This window comes from Amborella trichopoda, chromosome 1 (assembly GCF_054954075.1).
Source record: "Amborella trichopoda isolate Santa Cruz 75 chromosome 1, AtrichopodaSantaCruz75HAP2 v2.0, whole genome shotgun sequence".
NCBI lineage: Eukaryota > Viridiplantae > Streptophyta > Magnoliopsida > Amborellales > Amborellaceae > Amborella > Amborella trichopoda.
Window position 1 is genome coordinate 39,961,946 of NC_142336.1, and position 27,694 is coordinate 39,989,639.

At 34.2% G+C, this 27,694-nt stretch overlaps 1 protein-coding gene across 9 annotated transcripts; it reads left to right on the forward strand.

Moving 5' to 3' along the window:
• Window positions 1-5,877: 5,877 nt before the first annotated feature.
• On the forward strand, window positions 5,878-27,259 carry LOC18437506 (putative LRR receptor-like serine/threonine-protein kinase At1g53430). 9 transcript variants are annotated; one of them, XR_016054212.1, is made up of 25 exons: window positions 5,878-5,950; window positions 6,074-6,215; window positions 7,879-8,044; window positions 9,305-9,376; window positions 13,707-13,775; window positions 14,757-14,828; window positions 14,906-14,977; window positions 15,223-15,294; window positions 15,370-15,441; window positions 15,895-15,966; window positions 16,085-16,156; window positions 16,256-16,327; window positions 19,192-19,263; window positions 19,419-19,484; window positions 21,839-21,901; window positions 22,056-22,094; window positions 22,219-22,268; window positions 22,485-22,861; window positions 23,109-23,304; window positions 23,389-23,549; window positions 23,906-24,024; window positions 24,303-24,513; window positions 24,619-24,856; window positions 25,170-25,320; window positions 26,569-27,259. XR_016054212.1 is itself a non-coding variant. In XM_088864959.1 (25 exons), exons 11-25 carry the CDS (start codon window positions 16,137-16,139, stop codon window positions 26,998-27,000), a joined length of 2,253 nt encoding a protein of 750 aa, XP_088721085.1. In that variant the 5' UTR covers window positions 5,878-5,950; window positions 6,074-6,215; window positions 7,879-8,044; window positions 9,305-9,376; window positions 13,707-13,775; window positions 14,757-14,828; window positions 14,906-14,977; window positions 15,223-15,294; window positions 15,370-15,441; window positions 15,895-15,980; window positions 16,085-16,136; the 3' UTR covers window positions 27,001-27,259. The 9 variants fall into 9 exon arrangements, 7 of the variants coding, with proteins under 7 accessions (XP_088721085.1, XP_006847778.2, XP_088721077.1 ...); XM_088864959.1 differs by having other exon boundaries at window positions 15,895-15,980; window positions 23,403-23,549; XM_006847715.4 differs by having other exon boundaries at window positions 23,403-23,549.
• The last annotated feature ends 435 nt before the right edge of the window (window positions 27,260-27,694 follow it).

A 27,694-nucleotide genomic window follows, 5' to 3' on the forward strand; every position in this document is an offset into this window, starting at 1 on the left:
AGAAAAAACATATTAAAATTTAGATAAAGAAACTATATCAAATTTTAGAGAGATAAAGTATACAAATTTTTTTAGAGAGAGAAAATATGCAATTTTTAGAGAGAAAATTTGTCTCAAATTTTTAGAGAGAGACATTATCTCAAATTTAAAGTTTTAGGGAGGCCATATTAAAATTTTAGAGAGAGAAACTATCTCAAATTAATTTTTAGAAAAAAAAAGTATATTAAAATTTTGAGAGAGAATCTACATTAAATTTAGAGAGGGGAACTACTTGAAATTTTTTAGAGAGAAATATCTCAAAATATTTAGAGAGAGACATTATCACAAATTTTAAGTTTGAGAGAAAGAGAACATATTAAAATTTTAAATATTAAAAACTATATTTTAGATAGAGAAACTACCAGAAAATTTTTAAAGAGAGAAACTATCTCAAATTTTAAATTTTAGAGGGAGAAAATATCTTAAAAATTTAGAGAGAAAAACTATATTAAACTTTAGATAGAGAAAGTACATGAAATATTTAGAAAGAGAAACTATCTCAAATTTTAAGTTTTAGAGAAATATTAAAATTTTAGAGAGAGAAACTACATTAAAATTTTAGAGAGAGAAAATAATCTCCAATTTTTAGTTTTAGTGAGAGAAAATATATTAAAATTTTGGAGAGAAAAACTATATAAATTTTAGATAGAGAAAATATAATAAAATTTTAAATAAAGAAACTATCTCAATATTTAAATTTTAGAGAGAGAAATCATCTTAAAATTTTAGAGAAACTATATCAAAATTTAGAGTAAGTAACTAAATTTTATAGAGAGAGAAACTATTTGAAATTTTATAGAAAGAAACTATCTCAAATTTTAAGATTTAGATAGAGAATGTACCTTAAAATTTTAGAGAGAGAAACTATATCATATTTTAGAGAGAGAAAGTATATAAATTTTTTAAAGAGATAAACTATCTCAAAAACTTTAGAGAGAAAAACTATTTCAAATTTTAAGTTTTTGAAAGATAGTGTATTAGAATTTTAGAGAGAGAAAAACATTTTTAAAATTTTAAGAGAAAGAGAAAGGATGTGCATTTCTAATAAAAATATACTTCACGCAATCCAAACAGGGAACTTACATTTTCTTGATTTCTACCAGATGCGATCCCAACAGCATACATCATTCTAAAAAATTCCTAAAAAGTATAAAAAATATTGAAGGGCATGCAAAAAAGTACAATCTAGGGGATATCTATAAATTCTTTCTTTTTTACAATTTATTTTTTGTACATAGAGATCACAATCATTTTCCCTTTTAAAATTTAAAATGGGTGGTTGTAAGAGTGTCACTAAATAGACACAAAGCTTCAAAAAAAAAAAAAAAATATTAGATTTCTATCTAATGAGTATGAATGATTGTGACCTTCATATACAAAAGATACATGGTATACTTGTAGAAAATCTCATATAGGGATAATGTGCATGAGTTAAGGTAAGATGCACATAAAGGAAATATTTATACCAAAAGAAAAAATATACAAAAAGACCATTAGCTTTTGGTATAAGGACTTCCCAATCATTTTTCTTTGTTAGATTTCAAATCAAGTGGTTACAAGAGTGTCATTAATTAGTCTCGAAGTTCTTATTTTATTTTATTTTATTATTTGACTTTGTGACCGTCTCAAACCATCCAATTTGACATTTAATGTCTAGGAATAATTTTGACATTATGTTGTAAAAGGTAAATGGTCTCATTGTAAGAGGTGTAATGGATGATAAGGAACATAGTATGCACAAAAAAAATAAAAAAACCGCATGCAAAACCAAGAACCAGTGTGCACAAGTTATATTTAGCTTTATTACTTGGAAACGAAGGCAATACTACAAAAAAGAGAGCTAAATTTATACCATGAAGCACCAGAGCCAATGAGAATGCTTGGTTTATAAGTTATTTTTGGTGGGTGTAAAGCCCTTACAATAGAGCGGATAAAAAAATTACAAATTACATTAGAAGGTTTGCTTTTAAGTTTGTATATTAATCAAGACATTTTCCAAAAAATGTTAAAAATTTCTTAAAATTTTCTTGTTTAGTGCTGGGAAGCCCAAACAATTGGTGGTGTTTTACGCAATGGGCAGGGAGTGATCATTTTCTCCTTTGCGGGTCCATTAGGCTCTACCATAGCTAACAATGCAGAACTTGCCTCTTTGTTGCAAATGATAAAGCTGTTTATCTCTAGCAACATTGACAATAGCTGTATCTTTGAAGGGGATTTTTTAAATGCTATTGGTTGGTGCAACAAGGAGTTATGTATCCCGTTGAAATTGCGGTCAATCAGGCTGGAAATTCTGGGCGTCTCTTCCCCCTGTTTGTTTCTTTCTCTCATGTTTTTCGAGAAACAAATGCTCTTACGGATTCCCTCACCAAAGGTGGGGTGTCTTTACCTTTCTTTGTGTTATCTAACTATGTAATATCTTTTATTTAGTATGATCTAATAAAATTTGGAGTGTTTGTCAAAAATAAAAGAAACTCTAATGCAATGACAGAAGTACCTCTTTTTAGGAGAAAATTATCAAAGTATCTTTAAATGTTATGGCTTCTCAACATGAGCAATTTGGAATTTTGTTAATATTTTTTAAGGACGTACTTAACAGCATTTGAAACGTTGGCCTAGTAGTTTCTACTTAGCTGAGTTACTCAGGATCGGGCCCTTGCTGAGCCCGAGTTGTCTAGAGTTGGAGGTCCAACTTGATAATCTTAATTTTTTAAAAAAAAAATCCCAAAAAAGTTAGAATATATTTATAACATGTTTATTTATGTTTTCTATCATTTTGACAAAGATTGGAAAGTACTTTGGCCATAAATACTTATTTTTATATTTTTGAAAATTTTAAAAAATTCACCTGGTCACAAACTCATTTTTTAACATTTATTTTTCGTTACTTTTCTAACCGCAATTGATTGTGCTTTATAAAATTTTACTTTTGTTATAATTTTTTCCTGATTTTTGGATTTTTTATATTTTTCTAATAACTTTCTGCTACCGAGTCTGACTGGGGTGAGTACTCGGGTTAGCGCGTGCGCCAATTACTCGGCTCGAGTCCAATTTTTGAACATCGGTACCTAACTGATATTGAGGATTTCAACACCTTTTTTGGTATTCTCCCCAAAATAAAGTGGATACTTTTCGTATATCACATCGCCATTAAAGTTCCGTGTTGAAAAGCAGCAATCTTGTTTTATCTTCACAATTCAAATAACCACAATTAATTTGCACCTATATTTTCTATTTTGGGTGAAAATTTATTCTCTTTCTCTCTCTCTCTCTCTCTCGGCTAAGGTTTATGTGGAGATCTCCAATTGCTACTATGTTAATGACTCAACTTTCTCAACATCCTCCCTACAAACAACTGTTTAAAACATGAAAAAACCCAATACCATTTTCTTTTACACTTTCGCTCTAATCAAAGGTGAATAAACAAAACACCCCTCTTTGTCTAATACCCACATTTTCATAGTGCCGATCTAATACTATGAATTCAATGCGCCAGACTGGTCCAACACATTGTTTTATCGGTCCTAAATATTTTTTTATGCCTGACTAGACTCATTTTTCGGTCATATTTTTTTGCTGGATCAATATGGACTCAGGTTTTGGTCGAGAAAAGAAAAAGAAAAAGAAAAAGAAAAACAGAGTGTTGTAAACATGGGCCAAATGGCGATATTTTGGCCCAAATGAATATCTTTTGAATTGGGGAATAGTTGCAAATATAAAACAATATAATTTTTATTTTTTTTGGTGCTTTAAAAAGCGAACACGGTTTTTATGTGTCAATGTCGAAATGAGTCGACTCTTAAAAATCTATTTTTGAGATGAATTTTCATACTCAATTTTAAGGACACGTAATCTCTAACATGAAGATCATGGAGATAAATAAATAAATAAATTTTATGAAATAAAAATAATGATTTTACAAAAAAGACATTTAAACCGTTACTTATACCGGTTTTTGGATGGACCACTTATTTTGTATCCATTTCTATCTTTAAGATGATGCTTTATACTTGGGACCGTTATTTATACCGGTTTTTAGATGGATTACCTATTTTGTATCCGTCTCTATCTTTAAGATAGATGCTTTATACTTGGGACCACATATTGTGGAAATACAATCTAACCTTTATACTTGAGACCGCATATTGTAGAAATACAATCTAACCTTTTACTTGGGACCGCGTATTGTTGAAATACAGTCTTAGCCCATATGAAACAATTTTACTTAAAAAAATTATAAGTGGGGTGGATGTTAGGAAAGTTAGAGTCAATGGGGCGATCATTCCATGTGTAAAAGAGGTAAAAACTTTATCTATCACATAGGTCACCCGTCCGTACTTACAATGCGTCACAAGTTAAATTCCCATCTTCTCTAAATGATTCTTTCCCAAACATTATTTGGCGGGACCAACGTCATTATCAGTATGCTATTGCCCTTTTGCCCTAGGGAATCCATGTATCGCCATCTCCAAATATATATAGTAGGTGTGATTTTTATAAGGTTGCAACTTTGAACAATCTAATTAAGATGCACTTCCAAATTTTATCATAACATGCATTTTTGGTATAAAAGATTTTTCAGATTATCTGAAAATCTATTTTTTATATCCACTTATAAAATTTTAAAATCTAAAAAAGTTTAAAATCAAGTAGATCTATAAATATATGAAAATCTTAAAAATGGACGGTTTAGATACTATTTTTAGGACTCAAAATCTTTTATTTTTTCATACCCATACATCTCGATGTCGAGATGATCAATTAAAGGGTTTTTTTAATATTAAAACAATTTTTTCGATGGAATTTTGAGATGCATCTTTAATTCTACATTTCAACCTTATATAAACTTTTTCCACATATTATTCTATTTTTTTATTTACATAATATTCTATTTTCCCATTGCTTCTATGAAAAAAATTTATATAAGGTTGTGGCTCTAGACAATAAAATTAAGCATGCCTAAAAAATTCACTAAAAGTTGTTTCGATGCTGAAAAACTCTCAAATCCGATAATCTCCACATTGAGATACATAAAAAAAAAAAAAAAAAAATCTTAAATATTGAAAATAATGCTAGACCATCAAATTTTAAGATTTTTAAGTGAATCTACTTGATCTATACTATTTTTTAAGCTTTAAATTTTATAATTAGAGAAAAAAATAATTTTTTAAAACATCATTAATATTTTACTAGTGAAACAATATGTTTCGATACTATTTCAAGGTGCACCTTACTTTGATTGTTTAGGTTCTCAGCCTTATACAAACCGCACATTTCACTTTGGCTGGAATTGCCATTTCGGGAGGGAATAAAGAAATGCTGACAAATAGCAAAAAGACACGCGCAATAATTATAGAAACCGTGTCGATTACATGTGGCAGCCGCCACGCACACAATAGGAATAGTTCGGACACAAATGGCATTGTCAGAAAAACAAATGGCCACATGGTTAAATATGGGATTCAAAACTTTTGCAGGGGTATCTTAACCACTCGCAATGAAATATCTTCTGACGATATCGTGGAGGTTTGGATGCCACTTGCACGTTGACGGTTTTGAATGAATGAAAAACATACCTTTGAAAATTATTATTTATTACAACGATCTCAGTTGGCTGCTCTCACTTCGTTTCGGCTTTTGTCTCCTCCGCCTCCTCTTTACCTTTCGAATTTTCAAAGGTGGAAAGTATATTTAATATCAATCAATCAATATCAATATGGATCCCCATTCTCTGGTAAAAAAAAAAAAAAAAAATATGGAGGGGAAAACAGTTAAATTGAGACGGTTGGTAGATTGGAAGAGATGCTTCTATATCTAGGTGTCCATTGAAGAGTTTTACGCAATTTTCGACAGGGGTTTGAGGAGGAGGAGGGGAATTTTAGGATTTCTAGTTCCGGGTTTGGACTTTTCAGAGGTGAAGTAGCAAGAGCATTATCTGTAGAGAACATTTTTTTAAGTCTGATTGCTCAAATGGAGGAAGTGCTTGTGTTTTCTCTTGATTTTGAATAATTGAACTCATTTTTATGCGTGGTTTCAGAAGGAGGATTGGTTCTGGTAGGTTTGGTTGGAGGAGTATCAAATGGCTTTGAAGATAATGAATGGGATTCTGCTGGTTTTGCTCGCCTTTTTTTGTTGGGAAATGCTCGGATCTGAGGCACAAAGTTTGCCAAGGAGTGAATGTGAGATTTTCCTTTTTAAGTATCTGTGAATGATTTTTCTTCAAATGGTGAAGTGACTGTGGTGAATGTGAGGTTTACGGGGTTTGAATGGCTCTGATTTGGCTATTGTTGTTGTTCTTTGGAAATTTTCGAGAGAATCAGTAGTTTTATGATACAAAAGCGCTTTTGAACTACGTGCATGTACTTCTTTTCTGTGAATGATATAGCTTACAGTTGGTTTTATACATTTACCATGATATACTTCCCTTTCTGTAATTATCTGTTGAATATGAGGCATTTCTGGGTTCATGCTCTGCAAAATTTAGTTTTCGTTGTTGATTTATGTGGAAATATGAGATCATCAGTTCACTTGTGAGAAAATCATGTCGAACTAACGGAAATTTGTTAATTCCTAATACATGCATTTTGAATGTCAAGCACTTAGTTCACAAGCTCTTTACTCCCATCTAGATCCTATTGTTACTTTTTGTAGAGGATTGCTTTAGCTTGCTAATAGTCTGGCTTAAGTGTTCTTTCCTAGAGTTATACACTGTGAACTCCGCTCAGGCTTGGACTCGAGCAAGTACATTTTGACCACTAAAAGACCTCAAAATCGCAAAAGAATTACAAAAAAAATGTTAAAAATAAAAAAGCCTCAAAAAGCCAAAGAAGTTATAAAATGAATTTAAAGTTAAAAAAATAAAAAAAATAAAATAGAAAATGGAATATTGGAAAATTAATTTTACGCTTGAAACAATTCAGGAAAATCCAAAAAAGTGAAAAATAGAAAAATAGAGGATAAAACAAAAAATTCACAAATCATCATAAAAAACATAGAAATAATGTAGAAAACATATTTATGCATCTTTGATTGATATGAGCAGAAAGGATATAATTTTGTAAGATCATTTCGTAAGCCCGAGTTTGAAAAATTCACCTCTGTAGGGTTCTAAGGGCAAGTAACTCCACCGTGTCTGTGTCTAGTTAGCTTAGCTTTGGAGCGCTGGTACTGTATATAAAATATTTTTTATCTGAACACCTACTAAATAATTACTTCTGATGATATCTCGTGTTTTAAGGTACTCAGTTAGTTTGGTAGCTTTTATTAATTATTAAGGGTTTTGGGTTTTAGCATTATGATTCTGGTTTTGTTTTATTGATGAAAGAAAAAAAAAAAACATTATGGCACTATTGTCAACAATCAAAAAAAGAAAACATATTATGCTGCTTCAATTCTAGGCGTTGGTTCCTGATATATCAGAGTTTGCTTAATTCATTTGCCATTCCTTTTGTGAGCAGACTGTTTTTTGAGAGCTCTACTTCATGTTCATGCATAAATACACATTAAATTTTACTATCTATAGTGCACTAGGATTACCTCTTAAACTTTTTATTAACTCTTTTGCGAGGGCTAGACTAGACTTTGCAGTAAAAGTTGCCTTTGGGCAGTTTTTTATTATGATGGTTCCATTGTATTTGTTTCTTAAAAGTGTATGACAATTGTGCCAATCGTTATAACAATCTAGATTTGTGTAAATTGTTTATTCTCTAGTTTTTTGCTTCACTTTCTTTTTGAGAACTTCCTACACTCTTTCCTTTCCTTTGTCAATGTTTTATTGACATCTGGTACTTTTATGTGTTTTGATCTTTGTATTAACTCTTTTCTTTGTGAAAATACAATCAGTGAATGCTCTGCGTCAAATTGCATCTAAATTAGGGATGATGGGGAACTTCAATGTGGACCAGTGTAGCAGTGGAGGCTGGAAGATTAGTACCACAGAAGACAGGGAGGCTAATGTTACATGCAACTGCTCCTTTGTGAGCAACACTGTTTGTCACATTGAGATGATGTACGGATCATGCTTTTCTTTATATTTTGACACAAGTGAGGAAGAACTATCAATTTAGTCGAAACGAAGAAGCCTACAATTTTTGGGAGCACTGGACATTGTCATTTACTGATTAACTTGATAAAATACGAAATGAAAATTCTGTAGAATGTCAATTCTTGAAAACATGTAGGACTATTAGTGAGCCAAAAGAAAAGAAAAATAAAAATGTAGGGCTTATCTGTTAGGTACCATGGCACACACGCACGGAGATACACTTTTCAGAAAACTGTTGTCATCCTTCATAAAATTCAAACTTAGAGAATTCTTGATGAATCGTTGGGTGGGCATTGTAATGATCAGCAGTATCAACTTGGGAATGCAGATTCATTTTCATGCATATGGATATATGGGTATTTGGGTGGTCCGACCAACATATCTCTTTAACTGATCAAAACATCCCAGCCTTTCCTTCAAGGAGTTGATTTCTTTTCTTCTTTTCTGTTTGCATGTTTTACTTCTGTTCTTATTGCATCTTTCTGCCCAACCGGGTGTCATATTAGTGGTTTATTTGTTATGGTCAAATGAAAAGCTGGTTGAGCATATTTAGTCACATCCAATAGGACAGGTGTATTATGATTCACCTTTAAGAATTCTTGGTTTCTAATCATCACATTTAACATGCTCTTTCAGGGTATATGCTCATCTTTAAAAAAATAAAAATAAAATCAAAATAGCAGCTTCTTAACTATAAATGGAATGGGATGTTATCAACAAGAAAATAGGAAGAAGAATAAGGCTAGGTGATTTTTTCACATGCACAAAAGATTGGTATGATTTGTATAACTCACACACGAGGCAAGTTTCTTGCTAGCAATGATGATAAAAGCCTGCAGTTTTCGTGAATTCTTATATTTGAGGGATTCGTTTGACAAGAATTTATGATTGCCTTTAGTAATTTTTAAAGAAATATGGTTTTTTTGGTCCGTTTTGTTAAGAGTGTTTGATGAAGCCATTTGTGATTGATTCTTTGGATCAATGTTCAAAACAAGGCTTGAACTGGGGACGTGATGTTCCGAACTCTGAGTCATCTGTACAGACTCAAATGAGTCTATACAAGTCATATTATTAAAATATAGGCACTTGCCGACTTTGCACCTTGCCAATTCCGATTAATTGGGGCCAGTCCACCAGACCTGCTATTGTTTTAGAATACTTGCTTTGGATTTTTTAGTTGATTCATTATCCTTGTCCTCAAGCTCTTTTTCATTTTTGTGGCAGTTTTTGGAAGGCCCAAAATCTATCTGGGATAATTCCCGAAGACTTTGGTAATCTAACCCACCTCAATGTATTGTAAGTGTTCAACATCCTTAGCTTTGTATTTATCAATGGCCTCAAATAGCATCAATACATGCGAAGTTGTTATATTTATGAATGAATCCTTTGAATGTGAAATATTCTTTTCAGTTCAGGAACTAGTCATTGGTAATGAATAACTTGTCTATTTTAGATAATATAAACTAGTTACATTGTATGTGGCATGTGTTAGGTCTCAAACAACCTATAATTCAACAATGAAATGAAATGGCCTTGAATCCTTTTCACCTGTTCTTTGTCATGCATTTCTTTCATCTATTAAGTCTATGTGTTATTTTTGTACATGTACCCTTGAAGAAGAAGGCTTGATATAATATGTGTTAGCTGGGGCTCCTTGAATGGCAGTTTTCATGGAGCTAAAGGCTGAATCTGGAAATTGTTTCTGGAATTAAATCATGATAATGTGGGTTCGGCATGTGTGCAAATATTTTTGTATTAATATTGAGTTAATTTCCTTGTATATGCATTTCAAGTGAGTGTCATTTGTTACATAAATTAGTCGTTTCTTCTTTATGTCATCCTAGAGTTTCTTATATTCCTATGCTTCCTGTGAAGATAGATGATTCCATGGTAGTTCGACAGCAAGTTTATTGGTCAGCATGTGTAACTTCACCCTCACCACCACTCATGTACTACACTCATGTACTATAGGGGTATTTTCTTCTTCTAAGTTATGTATTTCTAGACTTCATTGTATGTCCAAGGCCCTCTCATGTGTCAAGATCTTCTGAATTTGGAGGTTGGATCTTCTTTAATGTAGTAGTTTGACTGCGAAGTCAATGTCCTGCTGAGCTGGCCTACCCATTTCTTTAATAAAATTGGCATGACAGTAGGTTGTTGGAGAGCTTCTCCATTACCTTGGTTTACCTGGGGTTGGCAGTTGATAGGATGATGGCCAATTGGAATGCAACAGACAATAAATTTGCGAGTCAAAAACTGAAGTTGTTTCTTCCATGCTTTTGCTAAGTATTAGTTGTTTCTCGAGATATGAAGTCTTGATTATTTTCCTTGCTTCCTTCCAATGATCAAATCGACAATCTCAAATATGTGCATTCTTAATAAGTCTGCTTGCTTCCTTGTCGTGAACAAGTTTATAATCCCACTATGATCTCCCTGTTCTTGAAACAATGATTTCAGGCAAGTGTGTAGCACTCGTCATAATAATACAATTGTGGTGGCTTTAATTGTTTAATCCCAGCTCTTGGAACAATTGATGAGGCCATATTATCTTAGCACTGGTAGAAGTCATCCTGTTGAATAATGTCTTTTGAGAAAGAATTTCAAAATTTTTTCATCCTCCTCAATCTTCAAGGCCCTCATACTTTTTCTCATGAAAATATTGTATCTTGTTGTAGACTTTGTTATCTAGACATCTTTGAAAGTTAGCGTCGAGATATCTAGAGAAAGCCTATGACATAGTACCTCAAGTTTTAATTTGGTAGGTGTTGGAAAAGAAAAGAGTCTCCAAATACTATATTGATTAGGTAAGATATATATACGAGGGAGCGCTAACTAGTGTGTGAACAGCCAGTAGAGAGACGAATGAGTTTTAAGTGACGATAGGTCTACATCAGGGGTCAGCGTTGAGCCGATACCTATTTGTCTTGGTTATGAACGACTTAACTAGGCACCTACAAGATGAGGTACGGTGGTGTATGTTGTTTGTGGATAACATAGTTTGGATTGATGAGACCTGATGTGGCGTCAACACAAAGTTAAAACTTTGATGGGATACTTTAGAATCTAAAGGTTTTAAAATTAGCTAGATTAAGACAGTGACTATAGAATGCTAGTAATAATAGGAGTAGAGACGAGAAAGTAGTTAAGATCGACGGCCAAGAAATTCCAAAAAGAGTGCAATTTCGGTATCTTAGGTCGATAATCAAGGAAAATGGAGAGATTGACGAAGATGTCTAGCATAGAATTAGAGATGGGTAGGAAAAGTGGAGATGTGAACCTGGAGTTTTATGTGATTTCCGCATATCAATGAAGTTGAAGGGTCAGCTGTAGGACCAACTTTGCTTTTATAGGGCAAAGTTTTGGGCGGTCAAGAAATAACATACCCATAAGATAAATGTAGCTGAGTTGAGGATGTTGATATTGATGAGGGCAAGACAAGAAGGGATAGAATTCGAAATGGATACATTCTGGAGAACTTAGTTGAGGCTCCAATAGGTGATAAGATGAGAGAACGTAGACTTAGCTGGGCTAACCATCTGTAGCTCAGACTTAGTATGGCACCTGTTAAGGAGTGTGAGTTGGTTCAATTGGAAGGTTTGAAAAGGGTAAGTTGTTGGCCCAAAGGACATGGTTGGAAGTAGTGAAAAAAGATATGGGGACTTATTGCCTCACTGAGGATATGGCCCTTGATAGAGCAAAATGGTAGACTAGGATTCGTCTAGCCGACACCAAAATAGTTGGAAAAAGGCTTTGATGATAATGATGATGTTGATTATCGCGATATCCATAGGACTTTCTACTGAACATGAGATTATCTGCCTTGAGTTGCACTTTGAGTGTATGTTTGCATGTTTCCATAAGTCTGATGCTGGTTAATATTCCAATTAAGGAAGAAAAGGGTTTTTAAGAGGATTTTAAGTTAGCATCGGAAAGGGGGATTTTATGGTAAATGCATCAATGAACTGGTGACACTCTTAAACAGTGTATCGGACTAAAATCTAGTTTTTCTGGAGTTCAAATGAAATACAATAATGGTTGGAGTTACTAGAAGTGAGTGGTCTGCCCAAACAGGTGCTGAGCATCAGAAAATTCTTTATGTGAAGTAAGGTCTGTTTCTGTTAGATTACTCATGAGTCTTCTTATAAACCCAATGGTGAAGGTATTGTTTAATCTGATCATGGAGGTGTTTAGGCTCCCAAGTAGCATAATAAACATATTTGTATCATCGACTTCGTCCGTTGGCATGCGTCTTTATCCAGTTGGATTCTTTGGTATTTGATATTTGAGCATTCCACATTGAAGCAAGATATCCAAGATGTATTTGTTTTGAGATTGGAAGATACCTTTCTCTGACCTTTCTTCCTCTGTGCCGTGGAAGAAGTTTCTTTGCCCATTTCCTTTACCTTCTTACCTCAATTTCAATGAGGTATATTTTCTTGCTGCTGGAATATTGTCTTTATGTTATATCCCTCGAAACTGAGGATGGTAGGACATCTCCTTCATGAACTGTCATTCTTATATTTGGGCCCTCAACAACATAAAATTTTTGTGGATAAGGTTAGACTACAGCGTTTGTTGCTACTCCTATATTAAAATTTGTTTGATGGGATACTAGTAACCATGAGTTACAATAGAGAGAGACAAGTACTGACAATGCTGAGTCTAGGGGCTGGTGGAAGGGCCATCTGCGAGTTTGACATTTTTGGGTTTTGAGATCCTGACAACTAAGCTAGAGTTCAGAGGAGTTATAATCTAGTCAGTGGCACCATAGAAGATAGATCTGGTAGTGCCTATAAATTGTGTGTAGTTCTTTAAGGAAGAGGAAAGCTTAAAGGGTCAGTCACCGTGCCAAGAAAGAATGTAGTCAGTGGCACATAGCAGGTAGATCTGGTAGTGCCTATAAATTGTGCGTAGTCCTTTAAAGAAAAGGAAAGCTTAAAGGGTCAGTCACTGTGCCAAGAAAGAAAGTAGAGAAATGGCTGTTCTCGCTATGAAAATAGTAACTCAAAAGAGTTAATCTTGATAAGGTACCTCATGACTACAAAAGGTTTTGGTGGTAGTAAGCCATGGGCATATTCTTTGATAAATTAAATAGCTGTACTCATTCTCAAATTCCATGCTGTGAATGCACAAACCGCCAGAATATTGAGGTAGATATCATCACTTCATTCAAAAGCATGTAGTGAAGAACTATCATAACATAGTTTATAATTTTTGACGATTGTCTAGCAGATATTATGTTCAACACCTCATTTGGTCAAATCTTTCTCCTATGCATATGCATTTCTCTAGCAACTACAAAGAAGTTTATAATTGGCATCGCAAGAGACTCAAAACAAATGTTTCGGTCCATTTCAAGGTTGGAACTACTTACTCCAACATAAAGATGCAAAATTATCTTGAAAAAATTGTCTATTTGGAAAAATCAGTGAATGAATAAATATTGGACGAATTTGGGCTAGTTAAACTTTGAATTGCTGCTTTCTTAATAGCATGTTGTCATGGTGATTGAGGTTGCCTTTTGTGATTCAAGTGTATTGGCTCAACGTTGTAAATAATATGTCACACACCAATATCTGAGACTAGAATTTTGGAACTGACTATGAAATTTTTTTATGCTTGACAGGGATTTTTCACGCAATTATCTAAATGGTTTTATTCCTGAAGTTTTGTCTGGTCTGCCTTTGGTCCAGTTGTAAGTTCAAGCTTCAGTTGCTTCATGTCAATCTATCTAGATGTCTATCTAGTGAAATATTTTTGTGTTACTAAGATGTTCATGATATGGTGAAGTTTGTTTTCATGTTACGGTTTTCTGGATGTTTGGTGCCCTTCTTGTTGGCGTGTGAAAAACATTTGAATGGGTAAATTGTTTGTCTATTTGTCAAGGGTTGGGGTGTGAAAAACATTTGAATGGGTAAATTGTTTGTCTATTTGTCAAAAGTTGAAGGAACATTTTCATTTCAATATATATGGATATTTCTTAATGGCTAAGGATCAAAGACGACAGATACCCAGGTCTTTCATAGGGAATATCCTTTCTATCCTTTACAAATAACATAGGAAGGACTCATTTGGTAGAGTTCAAATGGGCAGGGGATTTTGAGGTCCAAAGGTTCCATTGCTAGATTTACCAATGATTTTGTAGTGCCAACCCAAGTCAGGGGTTGGATATCCAAAACATTAAATGGCTAGATTTTCTACCCATGTACATGGGTGCTGGTAGAGAAAACATAGGTATAAAGAGAAAACCTGTATGCATCTGTGTGACTTGATTTTCCACCCTTTTAAATTTTTGCTAAAAGACAAAAGTACTTATGCTAACAAAGTGCAACATTTATACTGTGAAGTTGACATGACATGAAATGCATCTTCGTATTTACATGTGTGTGAATGTGTATTTATTTGTGTAAGATTTTATTTTGTGTATATTTATTAATATGCATTTGCATGTGTACAGACACACACAGAGACACAAAGTCCCACATAATTGTGGCTCTTTATAATGCGTATGTACCTGTATATATATCGTTTAATGTGTGGATGCCTGCTGTGTATGTTTTTTGCAACATGGTTTTCATGTCTTTGCTTGATTTGGATGCTTAGAATTGGTGTGAATTTGATAGGATTCCTTGCCGTGCAACCATTTGTGCTAATTGAATCCCCCAAATTATTGTAGGTCCCTTCTGGGAAACAGGTTTTCTGGGCCAATCCCGAAGAAGTTTGGAGACATGAAGAACCTTACTGAATTGTATGATTGTACTGATTATTGTTTCACTAATACCTTTGTTTATATTAGTAGGCCACCTAAACATTGACAATGTGCAGAGTTGTTGAGGCAAACCAGCTGGGAGGCAGTCTTCCAGAAGAACTTGGACACTTGAGCAATTTGGAGAGACTGTATGTTTTCTTTTTTTCTTGCATACATGATTGAGATGAATTTCTTCCCTTTGTTTACTCTATAGGTTGAACACCTTGGGTAGTTTATGTTAATGTCAGTGCTCACTGTTGTTTAAAATATGCGAGCTTCATAATTATTTTTTACTCATGACATTCGAAACTGTTTAACAATATTTTTTGTTGGAGCATTACTTTTGTTTTACTTGTTTAGATTATAAACACAACACCTGGGGTGAAAATTTCAGTATCCTTTCTTCAAATGAATTCACCGGAGAGTTGCCGACCACATTCGCCAAGCTTACAAATTTAACAGACTTGTAAGTAAAATAAGGGTTTAGTACATTTTCTTTCTTTGAAATTTCAGATTCTTACAGTTGGATTTGTATTTGCAGTAGGATTAATGGGAACAATATTTCTGGCACCATACCTGGTTTCATTGGGAACTGGACGAAACTTAAGAAATTGTGAGCACTTCCTTTTTTTTCTCCGGCTTTTTCTCTTTTTAGCACTTTGGTCAACTTGGCGAAATAGTAATCAACAAGAATGGTGACATGCTGACGAGATTGTTTATTTTTGAGTCAATAAAATATAGATGATTAAGATTGTTTAAAAACAAATGTTGGATAACAATATCTGGATATTTTGTTAGAGAAAATCAGTAATGTTACACTTACGTAGAAATAGAGTGCAAAGCTGAGTCATATCATTTATCAGTGAGTCCCTGTCTTCAATTAAGTTGATCGCAGCAACATTATATTGCTAGCTCCTCTTATTTGTCTTACTAATTATCTTTCTTGATTAATCGCCACCTTTAGGCTCGTCAATATATTTATGATTTTGATGCAAGTTATTTTTATTTGAAAATGTAGAATCTATACAGTGTATCCTATGACATCTGTACCATCATTTCTTTGCAGAAGAATCAGTGGTACATCCATGGAAGGACCAATTCCTACAACCATTTCTTCCTTGGAAGATATGGAGGACTTGTAAGACATCAAGAGTAATGTTGATGCAAGAGTCACTTTGATTAATTTTTTCTTTGGTTTTTTTACCACAAACTTGGTGTTGGGCCTGATTAGTTGGCTTTGAGATCTCGACATGCAGGAGGATCACTGACCTAAGTGGGAAACCTTCTCCTTTCCCTCCATTGGAGAAAATGAAGAAGCTTGGGAAACTGTAAGTTAAAGAGAGTTGCTCTTTAGCTCCGTGGCTTTACAGGACCTTTAGTTACAATGCTTGACAGATATGAAATATGATATGGCTGTAACCCTTCAGGATTCTAAGAAACTGCTCAATATCTGGTGTCATCCCACCATACATAGAAGAAATGAAGGATCTAAAAGACCTGTAAGTTGATATCTTTTCTAGAAACTCGATGCTACAATTGGAGTCTTCTTTTCTCGAAACTCGATGCTACAATTGGAGTCTTCTTTTCTCGAAACTCGATGCTACAATTGGAGTCTTTGAATCAATCTTCAACTTGAAATACTTAATAGTTCAATGCTGGCTACCACTACATAAATGGCCATGATTGAGCTTATATGCATATGCATTGTGCCCAGAAAACAGATTTTTATTTTAATTTTCTTTTTGGGCCCGTTTGGCTCATTGGATTCAGATTTCCAGAAGTCACGTTTCCTGGAAAAGCTGGGCCAATCGTGTGTGGTTCGCTTATAATTGATATATCTGTTAGAATTGAAATTTCCGTGGGATTCCTAAATGCTCGTTTTGAGCCTATATTTTGGAAATCTCAATTCGACCAAATAGGTGGAATTGACATTTCATGGAAATGATCTACTTTGCTATTGAAGAACAGAAAAAATATTAAAAGTTTTGAGAGAGAAACTATATCTAATTTTAAAGAAAGAAAACATATTAAATTTTAGAAAGGGAAACTATATCAAATTTTAAAGGGTGAAAATATACGAAAATTTTTAGAGAGAAAAATACAAATTTTTTTAGGGAGAGAGAAATTATCTCAAATTTTTATAGAGAGAAACTGTCTCAAATTTAAGGTTTTAGGGAGGCCATATTAAAATTTTTGAGAGAGTAATTATCTCAAATCTTAAATTTTAGAGAGAGAAAGTATCTTGCATTTTTAGAGAGAGAAAGTATCTTATAATTTTAGAGAGAGAAACTGCATTAAATTTTAGAGAGGAAATATCTCAAAAATAGAGAGAAGTTATCTCAAATTTTAAGTTTTAGAAAGAGCATATTAACATTTTAGAGATTAGAAACTATATCAAATTTTAGATAGAGAAACCACCAAAAAATTTTTAGAGAGAGAAACTGTCTCAAATTTTAGGTTTTAGAGGGAGAAAATGTCTTAAAACTTTAGAGAGAGAAACTGTAATAAATGTTAGATAGGGAAAGTAATTGAAATATTTAGAGAGAGACACTATTTAAAAAATTTTAGATAGGGAAACTATCACAAATTTTAATTTTTAGATAGAAAATATCTTAAAATTTTAGAGGGAGAAACTACTTGAAAATTTTAGGGAGAGAAAATTCTCAAGTTTTAAGTTTTAGAGAGAGAAAATATCTTAAATCCTCGGTCTCAAATTTTAAGTTTTACAGAGGGAAAGTATATTAAAATTTTAGAACTACCTGAAAGTTTTAGAAAGAGAAACTATCTTAAAATTTAAGTTTTAGAGAGAAAGCATCTTAAAATTTTAGAAAGAGTAAGTATATCAAATTTTAGAGTGAGAAGGTACCTAAAATTTCTTGAAGATAGAAGTTATCTTAAAATTTTTAGAAGGAAACTATCTCAAATTTTATGTTTTAGATAGAGAAAGTACTTTAAAATTTTAGAGTGAGAAACTTTATCATATTTTAGAGAGAGAAACTACTTGCAATTGTTTAGAGAGAAACTATCTGAAATATTATTAGAGAGAGAAACGATCTCAAAATTTTTATAGAGAGAAACTATCTCAAATATTAAGTTTTAGAGAAAGAAAGTATCTCAAAATTTTAGAGAGAGAAGCTATATCAAATTTCAGAGAGAGTATATAAATTTTTGAGAGAGAAACTATTTGAAAATTTTTAGAGAAACTATTTCAAATTTTAAGTTTTTGAAAGAGAGTGTAATAAAATTTTAGTGAGAAAAACTAACTCAAATTTTTTTTAGAGAGAGAGATAGAATTTGCATTTCCAAGATGAAGATATTCCAGACAATCCAAAAGGGAATTTGCATTTTCTTGATTTCTACCAGATGCGATCCAAACGGGGAATTGACATTTCCAAAAAATCTCAATTCCAGGGAATTTCAATTCCAAGATTGACTTTTCCTAGGATTGAAAAATCTAGGGATCCAAACGGGTCCTTCAGGGCTAATTATGCTCTCTTTTCAATTCCTGTCATGTGCACTCTCTTCGATTCATGTCATGTACTTCGGCTGGTGTTCTAAAATCCAGATCGATGGGGCAGATCATTTACCCACATATCTGTATCAGATCAGTGATCTGGATCGGGTTTGGATGGGTCTAAATCAATGATCCTAAAACTTTTAAAAAATAAATGGAATAAAATAAGAATCAAATAGCGGGTTATGGGTTGGGAATTGGAAGAGACCTGAGAAAACATCAGATCAGCTTAGAAAAAAGGAAAAAAAAAATATATAGGAGGTTTTAGTGGGGAACTGAGCTGGGACTTACACTATCTAGGAACCGGTTCGGTCCCAACTGATTCCCATCCGGATGAGATCGCCGGGTTTTAAAATGCTGGTTTGGGCTGTGCTCTGCTTTCTTGATTGCCAGGCTCGGGCCAACCATATCCGAACTTGGTCCCGGACTAGCATGCTATTATACAGCTCTTTACTTGGTGGTTATTTCAACTTGCTCTAATCTAGTTTCAATCAGAGCTCATCTTGTCTTTTTGGGATACTTAGTGATTGAAAGAAAATCTGTCATTGATCCCTAAATTCCTAGTTTCAGAAGAAACTAAAGACACAAGATTCAAGTATATTGACAAAAGTAACATATATATTTAATCCTGCGGTTTAAAACCAAAACATGGAAATCCACACAGGTATATTTAAACCTCACAAACTTTTTGTTGAGAATTATTTCATATGAATTAGTGACATAGGTCTGAAATTACTAGCATATGACGAATATATTGTTCCAATGAGAGATTTTGTTGTGGGAAACCAACATATCATTTATTGTGACAACTTTCTTCTTATTTGTGCTTATGTTATTTATTGTCTGCAGTGATCTGAGCTTTAACAATTTGACCGGTGGAATTCCTCCCTTTTTAAAGGACTTTAAAGGCCTTGATAGATTGTAAGTAATCTGTTGGAAACTCAGTTTCTTTCTTAGTGCTGCTTCTGAGTGGTCTATGATTCATTTGCAATTTCAGCTTGGGGATTATTCTTTGGAGTGATTGTTTAGATATTAGTTTATCTCTCACACAAAATTTATACTTCATTTTGAGATAGGTACCTTAAAAGCAACAAGTTGACTGGAGATGTGCCTGATTGGATTATGAGAATTGATCCTGACGTGTATGTATTTCAAGTTATATGCATATTTTTAGTGTATCTTACAACTTGGGAGCATTTGCCCCTAATATCATTAATTGCTTCTTGTAGTTTAGCTTTGTGGTGTTATACCTCAGTGCCTCTAGATATTGTTTGAAGAGTGGCCTGTTGGATTTGAGGGGCTACAGAGAATTCAATGTATTTTCAGTTACTTTTGGAGCATTCTTTGAAGTTTTATATAACCTGACACTGAGATTTTTCATCTACAATATATCTAATAAGTACTAAACATTTCCACTTCATATTGCATCGGATCGACTTAAACATTCAAGAAATGAGGGCCAAATGCGGTCCAATGTTAGAAACGTCGGACGCCTTAAACCTTAAAAAATGAGGTCTAAATGCGGTCTGATGTTCGCTTTAAACCTTCAAAAAATGAGGTCCAAATGTGGTTCGATGTTAGCAACATTAGACCGCCTTAAACCTTCAAAAAATGAGCCCTTAATGCAGTTTGGACTGCCTTAAAGATTAAAAAATGAGGTCTAAATTTGTCAAAAAATAAAAATTTTTGAGGTGCCCATCCTTCCGTGTAATAAAGGCCTATTTTGGGGTCTTTTCGTTATCACGGTTTAAAAAACCTGTATGGATGTAAATTTCCATATTATTAAGTACTTATTGAAGCTCTTGCATTACTCACATAGGCATTGAATATAGAGACATGTTTGTAAAAGAGTAGCTTCAATTGTTAACATATAAGGTTCTAAGGGAGAACAAATAGGAGTGCAACTTTTGAAATCCTCCAGTTTTTCTAAAATATCTTTCTAAGCGGTAACTTTAAGATTCTCAAACTTCGTAGGTTCTCTCTCAAAAGTATATGAAAAGTAGGTCGCTCATCATAAAATGTTTTCTAGAGACCTCTATCTCTAACACATACATAAAGTAGGGTTCACAACACCCCACAACCACCACCCTCCCCAAGCCCCCTCTCTGTCCCTCTCTCTCTCTCTCTCTCTCTCTCTCTCTCTATATATATATATATATATATATATATATATATATATATATACATCTTGCTATTACAATTAGATGCGCTTCTCTCTCTATACATCTTGGTATTACAATTAGATGCACTTCTCTCTCTATACATGTTGCCATTACAATTAGATGCACTACTTCTAATTGCTTCGCAAAAAAGGTAATATCTATCTCCCTTAAAAAACTGCCCTCATTTGCTGTTGAAATCTATTTTCTTAATAGGGAAATTTATCAAAATGCATTTAAAGTTGGATTGTTTAACTTTTTACCCAAAGTGTAATTTGATAAATTTCAAAACCATTTTGATGTGTCATTTGATGGTCTATTTCAAATTTGATCGAAAGAATGATGATGTTAAATTGTTCAAACACTAATGTCTAATTTGATAAATTTCCCTTATCAGTAACATGAACTGGAGAGAGAATTGGGAGGGATGGCATTTGACTGACCAAAAAAATCAAAATTTTAAAACTATAAGTACTTATCAAAAAAAACACAAGACTCCAATAATTTTTTATGTCAATGAAATATAAAAATATTAAATACAATAAATTAAAGAAAATGTTGAGTGAAGTTAATATTCAATAGCTATAGACGTAAATATTTAATTTAAGATAAATATTTAGCATTATTTTTTATCTGGAGAGCATGATGCAGTGCACAAACATAATTGTAATAAGATTTTATTTGTCCATTCGATAATTTTAGAGGCCTTGCATATAATGTAAAATGTTGTCTTGGACACAAAACTACTTGTAGAAGGTCTCACATTGCATAGAAAGATAGCTTCCAGCACATCAACATCCTCTCTCTCTACTCCACTTGCACATCAGCAACACTCCTCATTTCTGCATATAAGAGTAGAACATAATAACTGCCAATTGTGCTTCCACTATGGAAAGGTTACAACAGAACTGAAGTCTTTGATGGAAGAAAAGGTAATATATTATGAGGAAAGTGGGTATTTTATCATTTCATCGTTCTGATTGATCGAGTATTTGGGTTGTAAATGTAGGTAGAAATCATGTACTAATGCAGCACTCTCAGTTATAATCATAGGATAGGAGGTTTGCAATCAATGATTATACTTGAAAAAATATGTGACATTATTGTCTTTTCTGTAATTCTAGTTGTGCTTTATTATGACTAGAAAGGATTATGGTTATATCTCCATCTTTTCTGGCAACTACAGCTGATATTTGCCTCTGCTAAGCCTACTAGAGAAGGTGTTCTGACTGGTTGCAGATGTCACTTTCATGAATAGGAATTTCTCAATTTTAGACTTTAGTTGTTGCTATGGGAAGCTAAAAGTAAACACTTACAGATGAAGTGATTTCCTGCAGGGATATATCTAACAACAACTTCACAGGTGCTACTTCGTCAACCATGTGTCCACCCTCAGGCCCGTAAGAATACTTGCTAATTTTAGTTAGTTCTTCCTTATCTTTCTTTTTGGTTTGACTTTGGTCACCAAAATCGAAACAAAAAAAAGCTCTTCGGCGGTCTTCTACCATTCCTGCTGTGAACTCTCTCTCTCTCTCTCTCTCTCTCTCTCTCCAGGAACATGCTTGCAAGCTACTCTTCCGTACAGGACAAATTGTAAGCTCACTGTCCTCTCACCAATGCTTGAGATTCTAGCCCCACTACACTGCTTTTATTGAATTCTGTTATTTTTTATAGACAATCAAGGAAATATATTTCTGAGATACTTTCTTTGCTGCAGAATCCGGCCATGCCTACAAAAAGGTTTCCCTTGTCCTGTAAAACCAAAAAGTGAGCATTTATTTTGCTGCTTCACATCACTTATATTGTATAAATATGTCAGTGTGTGGGTGTGGGTGTATGTGTATGTGTGTTTGTGCACAGGTGCGCATGCTTTCTCTTGTACATGTTTGTTGTCTTAGTTCCTTCAGGCTAGCTTTTATGGCACTTAGGTCTTTCCTTTCTGTTGGGTATGATATTAGGCTACTGACATTATATTCGTGGCAGATTTCAAGCTGTTTATAAATTGTGGAGGCAGAAAAATAACTATTGATGGGGAGGAATATGAAGAAGACTTGGTAGGAAAAGGCACTAATATGTTTGATGGAAGGGAGAAGTGGGCTGTTAGCAGCACAGGGAACTTCATGGACAATGGTGGTACTCTTGGTGATATGTACGTACCCAGCAGTACGTCCAATCTTTTAGCCCAGAAAAACATTGAGTTGTACAGTACGGCACGTGCTTCTGCCATTTCCCTTTCATATTATGGGCTTTGCCTCCAGAATGGTGGCTACACTGTTGTCCTCTATTTTGCTGAAATACAATTCACTGATGGCCACACTTTTAGCAGCCTTGGGAAACGCATATTTGATGTGTATATTCAGGTAATATGTCTCATTAGTGTTTTCTTTTTTTTCTTTCTCTTTTTTTTCTGTGATACTGTATTTCTATTTTTCCGTGTCAATAAGGTGAGATTTGGCACAACATTAAAAACACAAAATAAAAATCAGAATGTTACGAAATTCCTCGCTCTCGAGGATGCCCTCAGTGTGGAGGAATAAGTCCCTTACTAGTGGGTCGTTTATTATTTTGTTATCCATCGTATCATTGAATAATTTTTCTGAAATGTAGGGCAAGAAAGTACTGACTGATTTCAACATAAGGATGGAAGCAAATGGTACAGGTATCGGTATCAACAGAACCTTCATCACTGATGTTACAGATCACACTCTGGAGATCCACTTCTATTGGGCTGGAAAAGGGACCACAAGCATCCCTTGGAGAAGTTTCTATGGCCCCCTCGTGTCAGCCATTAGAGTGACACCTAGTAAGTCACTCTTGTTTGAGTTTTACTAACCATCATTCTTGGTTTCACTGGCAAGTATATTCTCAGTGTCAGCGTCTGATTTAGTGTTATACTTCTAGATTTTACCCCAGAGATTGATGGTGATGACAAGTTTTCCACTGGAGCTATGGTTGGGATTGTGGTTTGTTCTTGCTTTGTGGTCTTCTTAATTTTGGCCGTCCTTTATATGAAAGGCTATCTAGGAGGCAATGATAAAGAGAACAAAGGTAAGGTGGGAATATGTTTGAGGGATAATGGGTGTGATTTTGGACAAACACAGCAACGGATTCAATATTATCCTTTGTGATACTTGTAGTTTTGGAATAGATATTGCCTAAAATTTTTGGAAATGTCAATGTGCCACCTATGTGCACTATATATGTTCCAAAACTATGCTGAGAATGTTACATTGTTTCCTTATGGCCTGATAATGAGTTCCACAAGTGAAGGGCCAGGATATTGAACCTTTTTATTTGCTGGGCTCGTAAGATCCAAGTGTTAGTTGATGTGTTAAAGAGGAATACAAGTCGGAATTATAGGTTATATGATTAATTTAACCAATTATTGTTTTCTTTTTGGACAGAATTAAGAAGCCTTGAGCTTCAAACAGGTTACTTTAGCTTAAAACAGATCAAAGCTGCTACAAAGAACTTTGATCCTGCAAATAAGATTGGTGAAGGTGGTTTTGGGCCGGTTTACAAGGTACATCTGCAATCGCTATGAAAAGAAGAAAAATGGAAGAAATCTCTCTGCTGCTAATATTGATTAAAGTTGTTTCCAAGCCATTTCTCACTGAGCATTTTCTTTGTTCCCCTTTGTGTTTCTAAATTTACTTGCACTCATTGCTTTTCCTTTTAAATTTTCCCAGAATTAGCAAATAGAGGAAAATTTGCTGTAAACTAATTCACTGAGACTTACCTCTTGGGTCCTAATTCAAATTCTGGTTTAATTATATGCATTGTTTCTATTTGTGTGTGAAGGGTGCCTTGCCAGATGGATCAGTCATTGCAATTAAACAACTTTCATCTAAATCAAAGCAAGGGAACCGTGAGTTTGTCAATGAAATTGGCATGATTTCTGCCTTGCAACACCCAAATCTTGTAAAGCTATATGGTTGTTGTATAGAAGGCAATCAGTTATTGCTAATCTACGAATACATGGAAAACAACTGTCTCTCTCGTGCTCTCTTTGGTATGCTTGTTTCCATTATCTCTTCTTTTATTGTGTGTTTATGCTCATATGCTGAAAAAACCGATTTGGTTAGTCATCTGATTTGGTGTATTTGGGGATATGCAGGTCCAGACGAGTCCCGGTTGAAACTGGATTGGCCTATACGACTCAAGATTTGCATAGGAATAGCAAGAGGCCTGGCTTATCTTCATGAAGAATCAAGACTGAAAATTGTTCACAGAGACATCAAGGGCACCAATGTTCTCCTTGATAAGGATTTAAATGCCAAGATATCTGATTTTGGTTTGGCAAAACTTGATGAAGAGGAAAATACCCACATCAGCACAAGAATCGCTGGAACAATGTAAGCAACTGATATATAATTTTTCTTAGTAACTTTTTTCTCATGTTAGTTCAAAATAAGGTATTTTCTTTTACCATAGTAAAGTTGAAAAGGTGACCTGGTATTAATTTACCTTTGGAGTGATTCCTTAGAGGATGGCTATTCTGGTGTTTCTCATTTAGCATTAATGCCTTATGTAATGTGGCCCATGGTCCAGGGGTGTGACACCGGTTTACTCATAAGTTGGAAGCTCATCCCTCATAGAATCCAATATCGTGTAGGTTCTTACTGCATGGATTATTTCATTTAAATTTGATTACATTTTTTTTTTCAGAGGATATATGGCTCCTGAATATGCAATGCGAGGTTACCTAACAGACAAAGCAGACGTATACAGCTTTGGTATCGTGGCTCTTGAGATAGTGAGTGGGAAGAGCAACACAAATTACAGGCCAAAGGAGGAATGTGTTTATCTTTTAGATTGGGTATGCAACTTATGAAGCGTGTTCTTTTCACAGAGTGCACACACATGCACATACACATGCAAGATATATACTTGTTTGGAGTTTTATTATTTTCACATTAGTTGCCTGCTCTAATGTATACTTGTTTCAAGTTTTATTATTTGCACACAAGTTTCGACATGTTCTATTTTGCTTTTATACGTTTACTTTTTTCACGTGCAAGTCGCAAGTAGTTGTTAAAATCTTTTACATCAGGCCAAATTTCCAAATGATTATAGTGATGTCTTCTGTCACATTTGTTCATAAAATGCCAGCATATGATTTGATTCCATAAAGTTTCATTATTTTACATTTCTAGTTAATCTGGAACTTAAATCTGTAATCCATTGGTTTGAAAGCTATTTCATGGTACTTGAACTGCACACTTGGCTCAATCCTTGACTATGTTGGAAATGATGAGAATTTACCGTTGTGCACCATGAAATGTCTATTCAGGGTTGTCAGTTGATTGCCATGGCTTTTCCAGTGACAATGACTCGACTCTTATAACATCAATATTCAAACTTTTCATTTTTGTTTGGTTTTTAATAAACCTCAATGGTTTGGGGGAGAAATTCGGTTTTCATAAGAAAAGTATAATCATTATTTATAAATGAGCAAAATGGGGCAACTACATGAGTTGGGTGTCCTTCATTAGTACAACTAGTTAACTATATCTCAACCCAAAAAAATGAAAAAACACACTAATACAAGTTATTGGAGTAGCCCAAAAAAATGAAAAAACACACTAATACAAGTTATTGGAGTACCCTTGATATTTCAACTTATCATAACTGACACTATCAGTGGATTACCATTGTTTCTTTGGAGTGATGAAGATCATGACATTCATTCTTTATTTATGAGGAGAAAGCAAATTAATAGATTTCCAAAGATTAATTTGTTCCAAAATGATTGAAATTCTTATGAATGATGACAGATTGTGAAATTTACTCTTACGATGAAATTGAGTACTTCCAATGCACATTTCTATATGGTCCATTCATTGAGCTATTTCATCGTAATTTTCTCAGTGTTCTCGTCTGACTCCCATGTTTTGGGGTTCATTACAATTCAAACTGGGAGACACTTAATGTTGCACCAGTTCAAACCCAATTAACCCACCGGGAGAAGAAACAAAAGACCTCCCATGCTGTTGAGCTCTTAGAAAAACATTGATTTGTTTCTTAGAACCACTTTGGATTACAGATATCTATTTGTAAATTGCAGGCTTATGTGCTACAAGAGAAGGGTAGCCTCCTAGAGCTAGTGGACCCAGAGTTGGGGTCGAACTATTCCAAAGATGAAGCCCTAAAGATGCTAAATGTGGGCTTACTGTGTACAAACCCTTCTCCCACGCTCCGCCCTTCTATGTCAGCCGTTGTGAGCATGCTTGAAGGAAATGCCAATGTGCGGGCCCCACTATCAAGGCCTGGCGCTACAAGTGAGGAATGGAGGTTCAAGGCTTTTACAACTATTTCACAAGACAGCCAGAGCCAGAGCCTGAGCCTGAGCTTGAGCCAGAGCCAGACTTTGTCGATGGAGGGCCCAACAAGTGGATACTCTGGGCCATGGATTGCATCCACTGTTTCTCTCTCTAGCAAGGAAGAAGTGAGCTCAAAAAGCCACCTACCTCAACTTATAGATGTTAGTGGAGATTAGGTATATGTACGGAAATCTCTTGAATGCTTTTGTCCTTTTTTCAGTTTTATTGTTAGTCTTGTTATCATTATTTTGTAGGACATGTAATTTGTTGTTTATTATTGTAATGTTGCGTTTAGTCAGAATGATAAGAACTAGTGATAATGGTGCAGATTGGGTGGGCTTCAAGATTTGCCCACCTTGATTTGCTGATGCTTTATCTTCCCCCCAGTTTTGTGACTTTATTTGCCTTGTCAATATATGTATTAAATTCTACTGATGGCTGATTGTAGTTTTGGAGGCTTTGCATGTTCTCACTACCCACCAATGTATTTTTGTTATCATTCCTGTAGTGATTACTTTGGAAAGTATATAATGAGACCTTTGATACAAGGTGGTCACATTACTCTTGACCATTGGATGTGAAATTGGATGTGAAATTGGGAGGCTGCATTTATTTCATTGATCAAAATAAATTTTCTCAAAATAAATTTTTTCAAATTTTTTGACACACCCAAGCTATTAGATTTTACATCGGATAGTTTTAAATAATTGTGACCTCTGTATCAATGGTAAATAGTAAATGGTCTTGTTGTATACAATCCTTTAGGTTGTATGGACCACTATGAACCACACTATATGGTGGTGTGGTCCATACAAACTATGTGTCGCCTTGGATAGTCATGTTTCACTTTGGAGTGCTACCTCACCTCTT

Bases quoted from the DNA above. Each gene is read 5' to 3' on its own strand.
- LOC18437506 (XM_088864931.1), top strand. From the start codon at position 6,116: ATGGCTTTGAAGATAATGAATGGGATTCTGCTGGTTTTGCTCGCCTTT. The intron at 16,328-19,191 runs GTAAGTTGATAT...TATTGTCTGCAG, and splicing joins ATGAAGGATCTAAAAGACCT to TGATCTGAGCTTTAACAATT. The intron at 23,305-23,402 runs GTAAGTCACTCT...TTATACTTCTAG, and splicing joins AGCCATTAGAGTGACACCTA to ATTTTACCCCAGAGATTGAT.